Here is a 17,750-nt window from a genome sequence, read left to right as displayed (position 1 = left end):
GTCTAATGATGAGATAAAAAAATGTCCTGCACCCTCTCTTCTTGCCTTGTGCTCTTTCCATCATAATCCCTCTTTTGCGTTCTGGACTTATCCTCCCACACCTTGTAAAGGATGTAAGCGCCTTCTCCGCCAGTTGCGGCTCCATCACCACCAGTCCACATTGCCCCACCTCTAGGTTTAGCCCACAGGATCTCGACTAATAATACCTCAGGCCCCCCATTATCCAGTGCTAGTGCATGAGGTGCTCCGAATATGACATTCCATGTGTAGCCAATTAAACACGGCCTCCCCTTAATAGCCATTGAATCATGTCTTCCCCTTAATAGCCATAGATCCATAGAGCATTGGCTGCACCCTGTTTATTACCTTCTCTACTTCAGCTTCGTCATTAAGAAACATCTCATTCTTGTTTCACAGTCCACATCCCTACTGTCACAACGCTAGTAGTACTACGATACTACTGGAAAGCAGGCCAAAAAAGGCCATGCTATGCTTTGCATTTGCCAAACATTCAGCCAACCCTCTACTTATCAACCTATATTCCAGTTACCGCAGACCCCTCTGCACCCGATGTGTGGGTAACATTTTCCTCTGTCCATGTCATTGTTTTGTCCATTTTCACCTTGTAACACAGTTGCAGCCATCCAGATAGTTGGTCCAAGTCAGAAAATTCGGTCAGTTATCCATTGCCCGTGGCTTAGCTTTATGCTTCCCTCAGGGCATATGCCATTTGTCTGCAGAACACCCTACCCAATGCCATCACCTTGCAAGTTTAAATTGTTTATTTCCATAACTTGTCTGTCCACTTATTCCCTACTTTGTATATCAATGTGCTCTATCCTTGCAGCATATATAAAGATTACTATTTGAAGTACATAACCAATAAAAATAGCAACTTGCATTTGAAGATACAACCTTCAGTACTTTGAGTGGCATCACTTGCATCAGCAGATTGAATTATAGAAGGATAACTGTGAATAAAGGGGATGGTTTTCACCAAGGGATTATGAGTGACATCAAATAGGCAACGAGCGTGAGGCTCGAGTTGTCTATGATGTGACTAGAACCCCGAGGAAAAAAACATCTCTGTAATTCACTTTTTACCCGTCTATAATTGTATGTTATGTAGGGCACCCCAAATCATCTTCCAATGCTTTCAACTGCTACAAAACGGTAGAGGAGTTCTGGGGGAGTAATACAGAAGATGGCCTCTCCTCCCTGACCGAAATGTGGAAAAAATATAATACCTTACTTGCCATTCTTAACCAGTCCTCACCACCTTCCATGCTTCCTCTCCCCCTCCTACAGTTGTTCTCACTACTTTCAGGCAAAGCAGCCATACATAACAAAATAGTTATGCCAGCAACATTATACGGGTATAGCAATAGGGACAATCATGTTAAATATAACATCTACAGTGTACAATAAATTACATTATGCTATGTGCAGAATTTTAAAAATAATTTCTGCAAAAAATATTGCTAGGCACGTAATTATCCAAGCAGACCAAATGTATGATGCCACTGCATAGTATAATGATGTTCGCTCAGTCCCATAGCACAAAGCTAATCCATTGGAGTACCCCGATTCTTGAATAATGGGACCAGCCATTTCATATGGACAGCACAAGTCGCTAACGAAAATAGTAAGTTTAGAATAGTTTCTCTGCCACCTACATTGCAGTCACAGAGGCCATTGCTAGACTCCATTTTATTACTTCTGTACATGCAATTTTTAGTTGGTAGTGCTCCAAACCTAAATTTGCTGTGCTTCAGATTCGATAGAGTCTAAATAGATGCAACCGTGATGATGTCTTTGGGGGTAAGATATCTATACCTAATGGAGTTGTCCTTAGTGAGTTGTACGATTTTCCTACATTTAACAAGCAAGAATTTCTCAGTGATCATTTCAATCATATGTACATTGATGATGTAGAGTATTTTGAGAGGTAATCATTACCTAATTCCCTAAGGTAGTTCTTAAGATGCACCCACCACTGAATTTTAGTTGCTCGTTCAAGTGATGCTACTTTTCCCACTAGGGGGTTCCTGTGCAGGTGGATGCAGTACAAAGCACAATAACCTCAGAAATATAGTTAAAACAGAGATTGAGGTTCAAAGGCACCAGCGAGTTACCCAACACTATTAGTTAGAGTGCCCTTAAGAACCTATTTCAATTTTCTGCAAAGCAATTGTCTGGAAAACTAGTAGCAAACAAACCCCTGAGGTTTGTCCTTGATAAATTGACAACGTTCCATCAAAGTCCCTTAATAATTAGATACTTTTAAAAGTCATGTTTACAGTGGTTAGCAGTAGTTCATATCCTCCTTAGGGAGAAAATCTGGGAGGGATATAAAGCCTTTGACAAGAAGAAACGGTACAAGAAGAAAGTCAGGTTCAGATTGTAATTAGGTGAATAGTCAGTACATTTTCAAAAAGCCCCATGATGATAACTAGAATCAGGATTATTAATTCATCAAGAGAACCAGTAAAAACATCCGCTACCTGCCGGGTTCTCTAGAAATTGAGCTAGAATGGATTCAAACAGCAAATGCAAAACAGGCACCCAGGTGAATAGCAGTCACGTGCCTCAATAAGCTTTGTTAATCCCAGTCACAATTCAAATGAATAGCCATACAGCGAATGGTGAGGGTCACCAAATCTTCCAGCCAATTCACAGCCTTTACCAGGCACCTGACTGATGACATCACATTTTAATAACCTTCAGGTCCTAGGGAGAGAGCCTTAATAGGCACACTGCAGTCATCAAAAACTCTGGGGCATATTCTCAAAGACTTATCGCCGAGTTATCAGCACTTTAGCGCAGCAAAAGTGGCTAAAGAATTATCGCCCCATTTTCAAGCTGGTGCAAGCTGCCGATATCGCCAGTTTTCCAGCGATAGCTTCCGCAAAAAACATTGCCACGGATGAAAGCGACAACTAACGCTAATGATATGCAGAGTCGACGTTCCCGTGCAAAAACACATGAAAACACCACTTCGCAATATTCTCAACGACCAGCCAGATCTGCGATGCGATCCAAAAACAGGCGATAAGGCACGTTAGCAGCAGGGATTTAACACCTGCCTTTTACTGGTGTAAAGCAGGACGACTACCTGCAGTATGAAAGGGAGCCCAGCCCAGAGCCACATCTGAAGACCAACCCATGTCATGGAAACACTGATCATGCAGCTCGGAGACCCAAGAGGTCCACAACACCCACCCCCATCCCCCCCACCCCCGGACTACCACCGAAGCAGCACAGAACAGGACAGCAGACGTTCCTAACACGCACCAGCCTCAGAGACCCAACGCCAGAGAAAGTCATTGCCCCCTACAGGCACAGAAGGACAACCATCCTTCGCATCCCGACCCACATTGCCCACAGGCTGACGGTACCAACACAGCGGACAACCAACATCCCTCCGCAGACAAAGCTGCTGGCTGTGCTGCACCTGTTGGCCCCTGGTACCTCCCAACCAACAACTGCCAGAGTCGGAGGAGTCTCACGGCCAGCCCTACCAAACTTCCTCACACATGTCTTGGATGCATGTCCACAATATCAACGACGGGCCCATGTATCCGCACCACACGACAGTTCCAATTCGTAGTGTTCCTACGCAATCAACGCCAATCGTTGCCAGTCGCCTCTGTGCCCCAGATCCAAGATTGTAGTAACTGAAATGGGGGTGCGCACGGTCATGAAGTCCAGTAATCAACAGTAGTGCAAAACAGTCCTTTATTACAAATACATAAATAAACAATACGAAAAGCACAGCCAACGCCCAACGGGGAACTTCATCAGGGCAACGTGTGGATTCAAGTAACTGCATATGCTGCGGGAACTCCCCAATACAATTCCATACTCTGGAAGTCAGTATTCAGAAACCTGTTGGACAAATGGTGACAATGGTCAAGCGTCCATGTAGTCACAAACCTAATCTGGTACAGTGTATAGCACATGGACAAACTGGAATGCTTACAGGAAAGACAAATCCTGCTCAAAAAGACCGTAACAGAAGTATGTGTGGTCATAACCTTCGTAGGAAAGAAAAGGAAGGTTACGGTCACACGAACCTCTGTTACTGTCTCATGATGCAGGATTTCTCATACCTGTAAGCATCACGGTTTGTATCAGCTTGATACCCATGCACCTTCACTACCCCCACCCAGCCACGAGGGCGCCGCTGTGACCGGTGGTCCCTACGCGATCCTGTGCGCCTGCTGCACCCCAGCCCTGGTTCCCAGACCGGTCCGCCGCCCACCGATGAGTACCCGCCCCTGCGCACCCAGGCCTCAATGCTCACCTGCCGCCACTGGCGTGTCTCCAAGAGGGCCCACCACGTGCCGGTGCAACCTCCTCAGCCGATTGCTGGATTCCGTGCCAAAGGTCCCCAGCGCACCCTGCTGCACCGTGCCGCGGAGTCATATTTGTGCAGCCTGCTGCCTTCGGCGTACACTGTGGTCCAGCTGGGCTCACAATTCAAATTGAATCTTGACTGGCAGGAGGCGTATCAAGGCCTACGCATCATCGCAGGCTGCACACCCGCTCAGCTCTGGTGCCACTAACTCAGTGCACCGCAAGTCATCGCCACGTGGCGGGAGGCCCGTGCCGGCCAAAGAGCCTCGGCTGCCACGAAATCTGTGCACCGCAAGTCATGGGCCTCTACGATTGAGTCTCGTAGTGCATATGCCATCATGTCACCTCTGGCAGTGGGGAATGTGATGTGGTAGGGCCCTTGGCCCTCATACATAAATAATGACCACAAGGACACACTCAGATAGATAGTGGAAATGGCCTCGAGCACGTGCGCCCGGCCCGTTTTATTGGAAGGGTCACATGTCCTGTGACGCCTGTGCTGGATGAGTGTGGTGTGGGTGTAATCCAGCCCTCAGGGAGTGGCTGTGGCATGCTGAAAACTAGACCTGTGATCAGCAGATCACTGCAGGGAAGACCTGGGACATGTAGCGTTGTCGCCCCTCCCTGTAAGCGTAAGCGGAGTGGGCTGGCCTGGCGTATGCCAGTCCAGCGTAGGGCTGTGAACAATGACCCCGGGGCTCTGGGCGTGGTTCCGTTCTGGGTTGGACAAGAAAGTAACGATGCAGATGGCAGAACCAAGCAGAAACAGGCCATATGGCGGAGATGAATGCTACTTCCTTCTTACCAGTAAGGCAGAATCATCCGCATCTTCGTCCTTTGATGTTGCATGTGCCTCACATGTGGGTGCTGGTGTTCTGTCTCCAACACTGTGTGGAACTGACACATCAGGGGGCGGAGATGTGGATGTCGAATCAGCAGCAGCATTTATCTGCGCCAGGTCTTGTGGCAGCAATGCCATGACGAGGATCTGCAGTGCATGGTAGATCCCAGGTACATCACGCTGGTGTGCAGCATTGGCAGCCATTCTTTCCGCCTGCCCCCGCTCCATGTTCTCCATGGTCCTCCGCATGTGTCCCAACTCCCAGGTGACACCGCTGGAGCCACTCTGACTAGACAGTTGTCCTTGTCTCAGAGTCAGGACTCCAGCAATGTCATCCATGGATCATTGGAGAGCATGGAGCAGACTGTGGGTGTCCGTTAGGGACTGTACGTGGTCCCTGATGGGACTTAGACACCCACGTATGGCATCTAGTTTGGCTGCCATGAGGTTGAACTCCACCCGCACCTGATCAGCTATCTTTTCCTGGCACCCTAACACACGTCGTTGGAAGGCCATATGTTGTTCGTGTGGGTCCTGGGAGACAACCGTGGTGGTTGGTGCTTCCTGCTGTGTGGTCTGTGCAGGGGGTGAGGTCTCCTGGTTGCAGCTGGGCTGCCCTGCTCCTGGAGGTGAGGTGCCAAAGCTGTCCATGAGCTCTTGGAGGGCGTTGATGTCGAAGGTGGGGAGGTCCTCTGTGTCATCAGTGAAGATTTGTTGGGTCTGCTCTGCAGGAGGTGTTGATTCTCCCTCTGCAATGTGAAGGGGAGATGCAGTTTTAACATTGTGTTCACATGTATATTGACACATTGTACAAGTTTACATATAGACTGCATGACAATGTACATTGTGACTGTTTGGGAGGAGCTGCCTATTTGATGCGGGACTGTAGACATTTCGACAACATCATGGCTGTGTGTTTGTACTTGTACATCATCATCTCACACTTTCGTGCTATGCCAAATATGATTGGCCTGTTTCTACACACAAGCGGCAGCAGCTGTGTCTTCTGTTCTGTTGTGAACGTGCTGCAGTTTGTACCACATTGTTGTCAAAGTTGATGTGCTCTGCTTATGTGTGTGTGCTGCATTGTGGGAGAGTCACCCCTGCAGCTCTGATTTTGCTGGCCCTTATCCCTTTCAGGCGGTGTGCCTTTCAATTCTGTGCTTATACAGTGCTCAGATATTGCAGACTTGGGTGCATTGGGCTCTTGGTGGGAGTTGGGACTCTTGGGCATGGTTTGTCCGCAGATGTCTTGTTGACGTCAGGGGTTGTTTGTGCACGTGGATGTGTCAAGAGTGTAACCTGCTCCTTGCTCGGGTGTGGTCCACACTCAGCCACTTCAGTGTTGTGGCGTGCACCATGTCATGATAATTGGACTGCAGCCATGCTAGTCGTCATGCAGTGTCACTTGCATTGTCAGTGTGGGTCACGGACCCGCAGCTTTGCTGGGTTCAGCACATGTACATGAGTTTGTTGTGAGATTGGTGATGTGTGGGGAGGGTCCTCTTTGGGCACAATGTCGACGGGGGCCTATCTGAAGTTTCTAGGTGTGATTCAGTGTGCCAAGGGGATCAGGGACATGCTCCAGAGTCATTGTGGGTGTGCACTGTGCTGTGCGTGATTGTGCATGTGTGCCATTGTGCCCATCTCCCCCCGTCCTTCCAGTCCCTGGTCGTTACTCACCCTCTTGCTGTTGTGTCGGCTCCTGTCAGCAGTGTCCGGTCCCCCAACTCCTGCCACTGTCTCCACACTGATGACTGTGGACACCATTTACTCTATCTCGTCCAGCTCCTTATGTGGCGCTGGACTCCCACCTCCAGTCTGCATTGCTGCCTTCTGGTTGTTGCCGAGTTTCTGCTTGGTTTTGCGCTTCACATCATTCCAGAGCCTCTTGACCTCTTTGATTGTCCTCCTCAGCACTCACCTTGGCCACGATGGACTGCCATATTCCATTTTTTGTCGCCAATGACACATTGGAGGTGACAAACAGTTGTTGATGGTATTTTATCACCTCTGTTATCAGGATCCTGTTTTCCTGCGGACTGAACCACGTCTTCCTCTTCTTCTTGTCCTTGCCCTTCCCTGACCCCGAGGTCTTGGCCTGGTCTTCTGGGGGGCTTGTGGGGTTCTGGTCATCCTCTGTTCCTGCTCCGGCTACCTCCATTGTACTTTGCAGTTGTTTTGTTTTTGTTTGTGTTTTTTTCTGCTTTTATAGTAAGTTTTTCCCGCCTGACATATGTGAATTGCAGGTCTGGCACAGCTTATCGCTGATTTTGTCATTGCGGTTGGGCCCAACGCAACTTTTTTCGCGTTCGGATTTGGATTTGTATCGCCGTCCCGGTAATGTTATCGTGGACATTTGACGCGTTATCAGGACTCTATCGCATATTACCGCCGTGTTGAGAATGTGACAATGACACGGAGTTATTTTCCCGCGATATACGGCGATATGTGAAATTGCGTTAGCCTATTTTGGTGAGGATTATTGCACGTTCTTGAGAATATACCCCTCTGTATTTTCACTGCAGTTATCAGAAGCATTCTGTTAGGCAGTTTGTTTAGAATCCTGACTATAGGGGAATAGTTTTTTTAATCTTCTATGCTTAGGGGAATAGTTTTTTTAATCTTCTATGCTCTTAAGCCAGTGGTTCCCGAATATTTTAGAGCCACAACCCAATTAATAGAACAACACACTTTCGCGACCCACCTAGATTTAATGGACATGAGGCGGGCGATTTCTTAATGTAACTAAAGCATCTTGTGGTAGTGCACTGTCATTTACAGACAGCACATTTTCCAATGAAATGTCACTACATTTGAACAGCCATACACGTGTATGGATAAAACTATATTGCACATAAATGATAATGGATGGAAATTGGTTTTAGTGAATATTTATCAGAAGGATTGAGCACAGAGCTGCTCTTTAGAAGAGTGCTGGGTAAAATGTACAGTCCAGTACAGTTAAATCACACAAGCATAGTAAACATGATATGCATGCAGTACATTAAACGAGCTAGGAATCTAATAACCTGGAGGTGCCTGTGAAATTAAAATATAACTGGCTTCTTGAGGCTCGGCAGAGATGAAAGACAGATGGATGAAAACACAAGATGAAGGGTAAAATCGAAACCCTACTGCCTTGTGATGCAGGTATAATTTGTAAAAATCAAGAATAGCCACCAAATTGAGTTTAATCCTTGGATTCAAGACTGCCACAAAATCTAGTCTGGTGGACTACGCAGTAAGACCTTCTCATTGGAGGCTTACGACAAATGTTCAAATTATGTTATATTTTCTGCCATATAAATCCACACATACAGGATGGTCTGAATATTGCAACTTTTCATGCCCACGTGGATACAGGAAACATCAAAGTGGACTCTCCTTGCTTCCACTTCTCCAACATTGACAACAAAGAAATCCCAGTACATTTCACCTTAGTGTGAAGTTCCGGTTAATGCCTAGCTGCACTGTTCTTCTCAAAACATTGGTAAATCGACCTTTACTCTGGATACCCTACTATCCCATGCTACTGGCAAGGATGAGCATACTCAGACTGTAGAAGAAAACATTGCAAAGGATAAAAATGCTTGTAACCTCTTAGCTACTTGTTCCTTCAGTGGTCCCTTTGAGTATAGCTACTTTGGACAGGAGAACCAGGAATCTGTAAAAAGGGTAGAATTCTCCCAACCCACATCAAAACTTAAGAGTCGGGACCAACCTGTTTAACCTTATCTGCCTCAGATGCCTTTCTAACCTCAGGCCTGTAACTACACGTATCTCGTTTGAGTCACTTGAGGAAGACCATGACCACTAGACCTGTACCTCCTGAACTCTGCAGCTCAGCCCAGCGTAGTACCTGGCCCCATCCTTCACTCCAAAGTCCCACAACCAATTGCATACATATACATGCCTCATCCTCAGTTAGTCTTATGCAGCAGTCCGACAATATCGCACATGCTTCTGAGGCATGAATGGATGCTGTACATTGGTAGCAGAGTAGAGTAAATGAACAACAAGTGGATGAGAAACTAAGGTAATCACCTTGTGGTAAGCTCAATTTCTGACTGAACCGCAAAGTTTGCATAGAAGAAATGCCAAACTATGGGCCTCATTTACAATATTTTGATGCACGGCAGTGCAGCAAGCCTACCTGCTGTGCATCACAATAAAAGGGTAGGAATGCGGCTTTTCTACAATATACGGCTCATTCCTGTCCTTCTCTCCTGCGTCGGCACACAAACAGCAGCCAAGCGGCAGCGCAGACACCCTTACATAATTTTGAAAGGGTGCCTGCCCTAAGTGGATGATTGTTTTTGTGGAGGAAGAGGCATGCACCTTCCTACAAAAATACTATAATTAAAGGCATTTTCCTCTTTCTATGCGTGCCGCAGAAAGCAGCATGCGTAGAAAGAGGAGAAAACGAGGAAAAATAAAAGTATTTCTCCTTGTTGCGCCTCCTTACTCCTCCCCGGGGAGGCATAGGATTCTGACGCATTCCCAGGTTTACAAAATGTTGTAAATCTGGAAATGTGCCAATTTCTATGGATGTTGTGTGCATGGAACGCCCCTTTCATGCAGAGTTAAGTGGGAAAAGGAAACATATTTACAAGGCCATGAAAAGTCACGCAGTGTGATTTTACTTGGCCTTGTAAATATGGGGAAGCTCATTCCGCTGCTGGTGAGTCAATAAAAGTGACTCACCAGCGGCACAGTGGGTTGTAAATAAGCCCCCTATGTGTCTACTCCAGGACAGGGATCTGTAAATAATATAATGGTCTACAAGCACATATTGGTGCACTGTACACCTAACGTGGCTCAAAATGTAAGTTTGAGTTTATGATTCTCACTTCACGGAGCAACCTTCTTAAACCAGTGTGGTTACAAAACTGGCCACGAGATAGGTCAAGTATCCATCCTCGATAAAGAGGAACGCCTTGAGCTCGTAGCTGTGGTAGTCGGTTGTGCTGCTAGCAGATTCTCTGCTAGGTTATACCTTCCATATAGGGGAAGTGGTTGTGATTACAGTTAGACAGCAGGAGTACCCACTGCATTTAAATTACTACATTAGAAATGGTGTTCCCGTACTCCAATTAGTCTTCACGTAAATAACCAAACATCCTCACCCACATGGGAATGCAAATCAAGTATTGTCCTTGTGTGTGAGCAGATCATATGTGCTCTAGTCAAGTAGTGATGGGAAAATTCACTACACCTATACCAAGATCTAGGGATAAGAATAAATACATTACTCTGCGCTTTCACTTGATTAATCAGTACCATTCTCTTAGGCAGTTTGTCTAGAATCATGACTTTAAGTAAATAGTTTTAAAATCTTCAATCCTCTCAAGCCAGTTGTTTCCAAACTTTTTAGAACCACGGACCAATTTATAGAACAAACTTTTGGGACCCACCTAGATTTAATGGACATGAGGCGGGCGATTTGTTAATGTAAATAGTGTATCATGTGGTAGTCCAATGTCATATACAGACAGCACATTTTCCAATGAAAGGTCACTAAATTTGCGCAGACATACAGTTTTATGGATAAAACTATATTGCACATAAATGATCTGTAAAAATGGGATTTTTTCTTTTTTTCTTAAACATATTTTATTTGTCGATTGCATAAATATCACAGCACCCTGCATATCAGAGTCGTCTACGTAGTCATATAGCATCATGTTACAGAAGCAATCTACTTTTATGTATGCCATCCGACAATATAATAAAAAGACACAATAAAATACTACAAACCCCCCCCCCCAACGCCCCCCACCCTTTCCCCTGCATCGCACCATGTCCAAATGGTCCCAATCTCCATTTTAATATCCTGCAACCCAGCCGTAGCACAATAAAACATGACCCCCCTTATTCCCCCCTATCTGGCACCCCCCCAACTTGACCGGCCTCATGAATTATCCCCAGGGACGATCCTCCACCTCCACCGGCCGCTCCAGCCACATTCCCCGGTAATCCGCCCATCGCTTCCATATTTTATAATGCTTGCATGGGCATCCCCTGGCCACAAATATGGGCTGTTCCAGACCCATACAGAAATCTGGCCGTTTTTCCATGCAGTCACCGAAGGGGCCCGAGGCTCCTTCCATGCCCTGGCGATATCACGCTTTGCTAATGTAAGGCCCAGTCGCAAAAGGTGTCGCTTATAAACATTACCCCCAATACCCTCCATGACGTGTAGCATTGCCAGTCGTGGCGTTCGTGGGAGTTCCCAACCCAGAAACTCCGACAGACAGGCGAACACCCCCCTCCAAAATCGGTCCAGGGAGAGGCAATGCCAAGTAGTGTGTATAAATGTGCCTTCTTCCCGGCCACATCTGAGGCAATCTGGAGCATCAATCAAGCCCGTCCGATACAGCCTGGCCCGAGTGAATTAGACCCTATGCAGATATTTGAATTGTATAAGGCGCAGGCGCATTGCTATTGCCGCTTCTCTAGGGGCCGCCAGGGCCTCCCGCCAGTCCTCCTCATCTAATGCACCAACATCTGTCTCCCAATCTCCCCGCAGCTTCTGAAGCTTCGTAGAACAATGGATAACGAGGGCCTGATAAATCCTGGAAATCTTCTTGGTCTCTAACTCCCCCATAAAGAGTCTCGCTTCCAAAGGACTGGACTCAGGGAGGGATGTCAGACCCTCCAGGCTAGGGGACAGTGCATGGCTAAACTGGAGATATCTATAGAACTGTGATTGGGGCATAGAAAATTCCCTCTGTAAGTCCTGGAATTACTTAAGCGCCGTGCCATTCATAACGTCCCCCGAATGTAAAAATTGGATTTAAGTGAATATTTATCATTTGTGTACCACCACTTAAAGTGTCTTTATTTGATTTGGTCCTATTAAAAAAAATTCTTTCCATCACACTTCAGAATTACAAAAAAAATGTTTCACTTTTGCTTTTCTAACTGCTGAATAAGTACAGTCCACTTACAGGTGTTTACATTTTGTTGCATACTACAAAAAATGACATCCTAAAGCCTCTCCTTTCACACACTTGTACTCCAACAAGATTGTCACATAATTCACATTACTCTTCTCTCTCTTGACTTGAAAGTGATAGGAGTTTGTAAATGCCAATCACTGTGTTAAAAAATGCAGCAATTTGTCAGAAGACATAGCCAGACATTCGACCTCTGTCTTGAGTGCAGCAAATGTGACATGATAAATACATATTTTAAGGGCATCTTTATTTATTGCTTGGGCTTTTGCGACCCATCAAAAATCGGCTTATGACCCACCAGTGGGTAGTGACTCAACAGTTTGGGAAACACTGATATAACATTCTGGCCATGCCACACCTATATATGATTAGTAAAAATGTCCTACATTGAACACAGTACACATAATCCCAAAATCTCAATAATAAAAATACACAGTATCACTCACGTCTGATTAAAACTCGTTAGAATAAAGGACAAATTCACAGGGTTTGTAAACACAAAACTTTGGTTGAAGTTGTGCTTGCAAACCAACGAAAAGTAACCAACACATCTGAATGGTTGGTAAGTGATTTACAAAGGTGAAGCTGTCCTTTGCGGATAGCTTTCCCTGTGAGAAACATATCAACAACCTTGGGGCCGGCGTGGGGGGAGGGGAGAGAGAAGGCGGAATGAGGTTGTCAAGGTGACCCCTCTATGCTCCCCTGATGTGTTTCCAAACAGGAAATGTTTTTTTAAAGCAGCATCTGTCTATTTAGGGACATGGGCTGCTTAAAAAAAACTTTGGGAAGGCACATGCAAATATGGTGGTTTGCAGCCCCTTACAGGCCTTAATCCCTTCATCTGCGGCCATTTCAAGAGAGACACGCATTGCAACCCACCTCATATTGATTAGACAGGTTGTTTTGTAACCACCTGCAAATGTGTAATTTGTGATTTGACCTATTAGTACAAAGGTCACATCACAAATTGCATCCCCATTTGCAAACCAGTGGGTGTGCAAAGTGTGCATCCCGGGTTCCACATGGGTTAGTACACCGGGCCCTAAATGCCTAGAGGCCTTGACATATATGATTTTGAAAAGTCACGGATGCTGATGCATTAGCATCGATACCCTAGGGTTGGGAGCTACCTACAGTTGAGGTGTGTGCATATTGACATTTGTAGAATCGCTCAGCAGCAGTAACAACATCCACATGTGTTTTCAGTTTTCATGTATTCTTGGTCTCTTTCTGTTCTTTATCCCCAGTTCTACACCTGGACACGCCCATGGACCACTATGACTTCTTCTCCTTCAGTGATACACATGAGCACTCACCACACACCCTGCAGAAGCTGCAGAAAGCTGGCGGGGAAGTGCCACAGACCCCGTCAGACCTCTCCCAACCCGCTCGCCCCCAGGAAGCCATCCAGCTGGAGTCCTTGGCTCAAAGCTAAAATTTTGTTTGAATACGAGTCTCCAAAATATCCAAATTTTTGTTGTGGATCCTGCACTAGCAATTGACATGACTGGCTATAGGAAACCAGGAGATGAGTTGACATGCCAGTATGTTCGAAAGGTCAGATCCAGGGTAGGGTCAGTCATCGATATCTCTCCCTGAAGCGCAAGAATCTTCTGAAATAGTTACCAGAGGAGTGAATATGCTTTAAGGTATTAGTTACTTCCGACCCTGATTTAAGTAGTGATCCCTGTTTCTTTATTCATTAATTATCTGATAAATGTGTAGAAAAGTCACCCTAGCGCCTATCCCTATGTTCTACCCGGGGTGGCAGCATTCCCTTGGGTAGCCAACAGGGCATCTTACTGGCTCCTGCAAGAACATCTATGAACTCTCTAACCTTACTACTGCTGGGGTGCCAGGGGCCTGCCTTGACAATGATACGAGTCGACAGTGACCTGAGTTGACAGTGACCAGAGTTGACATTGGCAGGAATTGAAGGTGGTCTTTACTGAGAGTGTCCTGAGAGAACAGCGTCCTGAACTGCACTGTAACACTGGCGAAGAATGAGTGTCTGGATGTGAAGATGGTGTGTAACAAGAATAAAAGCGTTAATAATAGCCTTGTCTCCACCAAACATTGACCAAATTAAAATACTTCATATCCACGATGCCCTTCTCATCGGTGGTCGTCTATTTTCTTGTGTTTTTTCTTATCTCTTCATTCTTCCAGTATACAGCATCCATAGAATACTTTGATGAGTCACAATGTAAGAAACATACACCAATATTAAGTCAACCGAAAATAGTAGAGTAGATGAAAAATTGAAGATACCAGCTTTCAAATAATAGCCCACAAAGGACCTTAAGGTTAGGCTAAGGTTATTGTGACAGATCATAAGATGTATTGTACTCTAAACCACAACTCAACTAGCTACATATGCCTGTCAATGTTGCATACTTCCATTCCCTCGTAGAACCCCAGGACACAGTGTCTCTATTTCTCCCTCACCATTGTTGTGTACTCTTTTTCGACTCTGCTCAAGCATGCCTGATCTTAAGTTGAAACCTTAGTAGGAAGTACCATTACTCCTTCACCCCAATAATTGGCAGCAAATACATAATCCTCTAGTCCATGTTGTTGGTGACTGGAGACAACAGGACCCTTCCAGCCCATGAGTTACCTCTACTGTGCTTCCTACTTGTGTAAATGAGCAGGTATCTCAGGGCCAACTCAAATCATAACCATATAACATATTACCATACATAGTAGGGCTCCCATCTCATTCTTCGGTCCCAGAAGCATAAATGTGGTGCTGAAGAAAGGCTCCTACATAGTAGCCAATGTGTCAAACTCTGGCCTTTATGATCACAAGCAGAGGCCATCGCACAGTGGTGGTCCAGAGTAGACCGCCTTGGGAATTTTAACATAATTTATTTAGCTTCAATCAGACACAGGTTTAGTATAGTAGTGGGTGGGTCATAGACTGAATAAGAGAACTACACCACAAAAAGTAATCCATTATTTACAGACACCTCATAGTTTAAGAACTCCTAATTCATTGTAAGCAAGATGGCTCCAATGAAAGCAATTGTGGAGGTCTTTCCCGTTCCATGTATCAATCCTCAGCCCTGTTGGGTTTGTCCCCAACCTTACTTGAGCCCGTCTACCTCTCCCATCCTCATTCCATGTTCTTGTACGGCTCTAGTTGCAGAATCCCCACCATGCGATTGGTTGCCGATTCGCATGGCAAGTTATTGCGCAAGATATATAAAAAAATGTGCAACTATAGGTTCACCTCTGAGAGAGTTAACAAAGAAAGGAAAATAATTTCAGTGGAATATTGACTGTGATCAAGCGTTTGAAAAAATAAAGTTGGAAATAACGAACGCAGCAAATTAAAAATATTTTGACCCACATCTATGTACAGAACTAATAGTGGATGCCAGTCCTGTAGGTTTAGGTGCGATTTTGGTACAGCATAAACCTGGGAGAGAAAGTCTGAGATATGTAATTTCACATGCCAGTAAAAGTTTATCTGAAGTAGAACAAAGGTATTCACAACCAGAGAAAGAAAGTTTAGCTGTTGTTTGGGCATGTGAACATTTTCATGATTTCATCTATGGAAAGTCGTTTGTAATTGTCACTGATCATTAGGCACTAGTCTCTATTTTTGGAAATCCTAAAACGAAAATGCCCCCGAGCATTGAAAGATGGGGAATGAGGCTCATGGATTATGACTTCAAAATTATTCATAAACCAGGTAAAGAACACAATCCAGCAGATTATTTATCAAGACATCCAACCAAAACAATAGATGAAGATCAATTAGAGGTGGAAGAATACATACATTTCATAATAAGGTCTGCAGTTCCAGGAATTGTTAAAGAAGGTGAACTAGTGGAAGAAACAGAAAAAGACAGTACTCTTCAAGAAGCAAGTGGAGATTAATAACAAATGGAAGTCAGTTTCATAGAAATATAAAGAAGAATGATATACTGCGTTCAAAAACATACGTTCAGAACTGTCCATAACCTCATCAGGAATACTACTCAGAGGAACTAAAATAATAATACCAGAAAGTCTTCAACGCCGTGTGATTGATCTGGCTCATGAAAGCCATTGGGGTATCTCAGCAACAATAAACTTTCTAAGAAAAAAATGATAGTTTCCAAGATTAGATAAACAGGTAGAAGAAATTATTCAATCTTGTCATGTCTGTCAATGCACGGTAAAAGAAAAAGGAGTTGAAGAATTACATATGTCAGATCTACCAGATGCTGTGTGGTCAAATTTAGCAGCAGATTTTTATGGGCCGCTAGACTCTGGACATTTGCTAGCAATAGTAGATGAATATTCTCATTTTCCAATTGTAAAATTAATATCTTCCACTTCCACTTCAACGGTACTTCCAGTATTAGATTAAATATTCTCAATATGGGGGATACCTAATATATTGAAGACAGACAATGGGCCACCGTTTAGCGGAGAAGAATTTGGAAAATGTATGAATTATTTAGGAATAATACACAGAAAAGTAACTCCAATGTGACCTAGAGCAAATGGGATTGTAGAAAGATTGATGGCAACTATTAAAAAAGCGGTACAAAGAGCGAAACTTTCACAAATTTCTATAAACCAAGCATGATGCCAAATTTTAAGAGATTATAGGAATACTCCGCATCCATCAACTGGAAAATGCCCGTCAGATTTAATGTTTGGCCAAACAAGACAAACACGTTTACCACAACTACCCTTAATTCCTCCAAAAGTACACAATGAAGTCCTGGAAAAAGACAAAGAAGCAAAAATAAAAATGAAATACTACGCAGAAAAAGGAAAAAAAAATCAAAGTGAAGATTACCAAGTTGGTGACCTGGTATTAGTTCGACAAAAACAAGTAAAAAAATCACAAACCAGATTTCACCCTCCGCCTTTGGAAATGACAAGAATACGAGGTACAGCAATGACCACAGAACATGATAACAGAACAATAGCAAGAAATAAATCTTTCTTCAGGAAAACTACACCACAAGGAATTACACACCCAAACAACCAACAGGATGAATGGATACAGAGAAAATCAGAAATAATTAAAAAAAGACCGGAAAGACTAATTGAACAATGTTGATCTATTTATTTATTTAATTTTTTTAGTTTTAGGGGGGGAGGGGGGAGAATGTAGTAATGTGTGAATGACATTATGATGTCATTAGTTCCAAAAGAAACTTAAGAAATGCACAAGGGGCATTCAACTGTTTACTAGAATTGAGATAGGAGCTGATTTACAAGCTCCATTAAAAGACACTGACAAACTACATTTATTGTCTTTGGATGACTCTTTTACATTTCTCCCTTAGCTTTCATTGTCTCAAAGGTGTCCAATTTCCTCATGTATCTGGCAATCTGGCATCCTACTACTCAATCACCCCACCACCTCCCAGCTCTTCCTGGAAGAGCAAGAAAATATGACATTAAGAGAGACCAAAGAGGATAGTGGAACCAGTGGAGGCCCGAAAAAATTAAACAGGGAGCAAAATGAAAGATCCAAATGCAGTATTTGGCTTTCTCAATTTTCAGAGTGCTTTCAGCATTCAGGTTGGTGTGAATTGGATGCTTGTTTTTTGTTGAAATTGAGAATAAAACACTTG

At 44.4% G+C, this 17,750-nt stretch overlaps 1 protein-coding gene across 1 annotated transcript in view; it reads left to right on the top strand.

The window, feature by feature from the left end:
* Positions 1-14,268, top strand: part of GFY (golgi associated olfactory signaling regulator) — a 149,183-nt gene extending 134,915 nt beyond the window's left edge. Inside the window, exon 4 of the mRNA XM_085614344.1 lies at positions 13,410-14,268. Coding sequence (XP_085470470.1) covers positions 13,410-13,597 — 188 coding nt within the window. The 3' untranslated portion in view covers positions 13,598-14,268. The remainder of the gene's footprint in view (positions 1-13,409) is intronic.
* The last annotated feature ends 3,482 nt before the right edge of the window (positions 14,269-17,750 follow it).

The sequence above is a fragment of the Triturus cristatus genome, chromosome 7 (assembly GCF_964204655.1).
Source record: "Triturus cristatus chromosome 7, aTriCri1.1, whole genome shotgun sequence".
Classification (NCBI taxonomy): Eukaryota; Metazoa; Chordata; class Amphibia; order Caudata; family Salamandridae; genus Triturus; species Triturus cristatus.
Note: the sequence above shows the minus strand (reverse complement) of the source record. Positions and strands in the feature narration are given on the sequence as shown.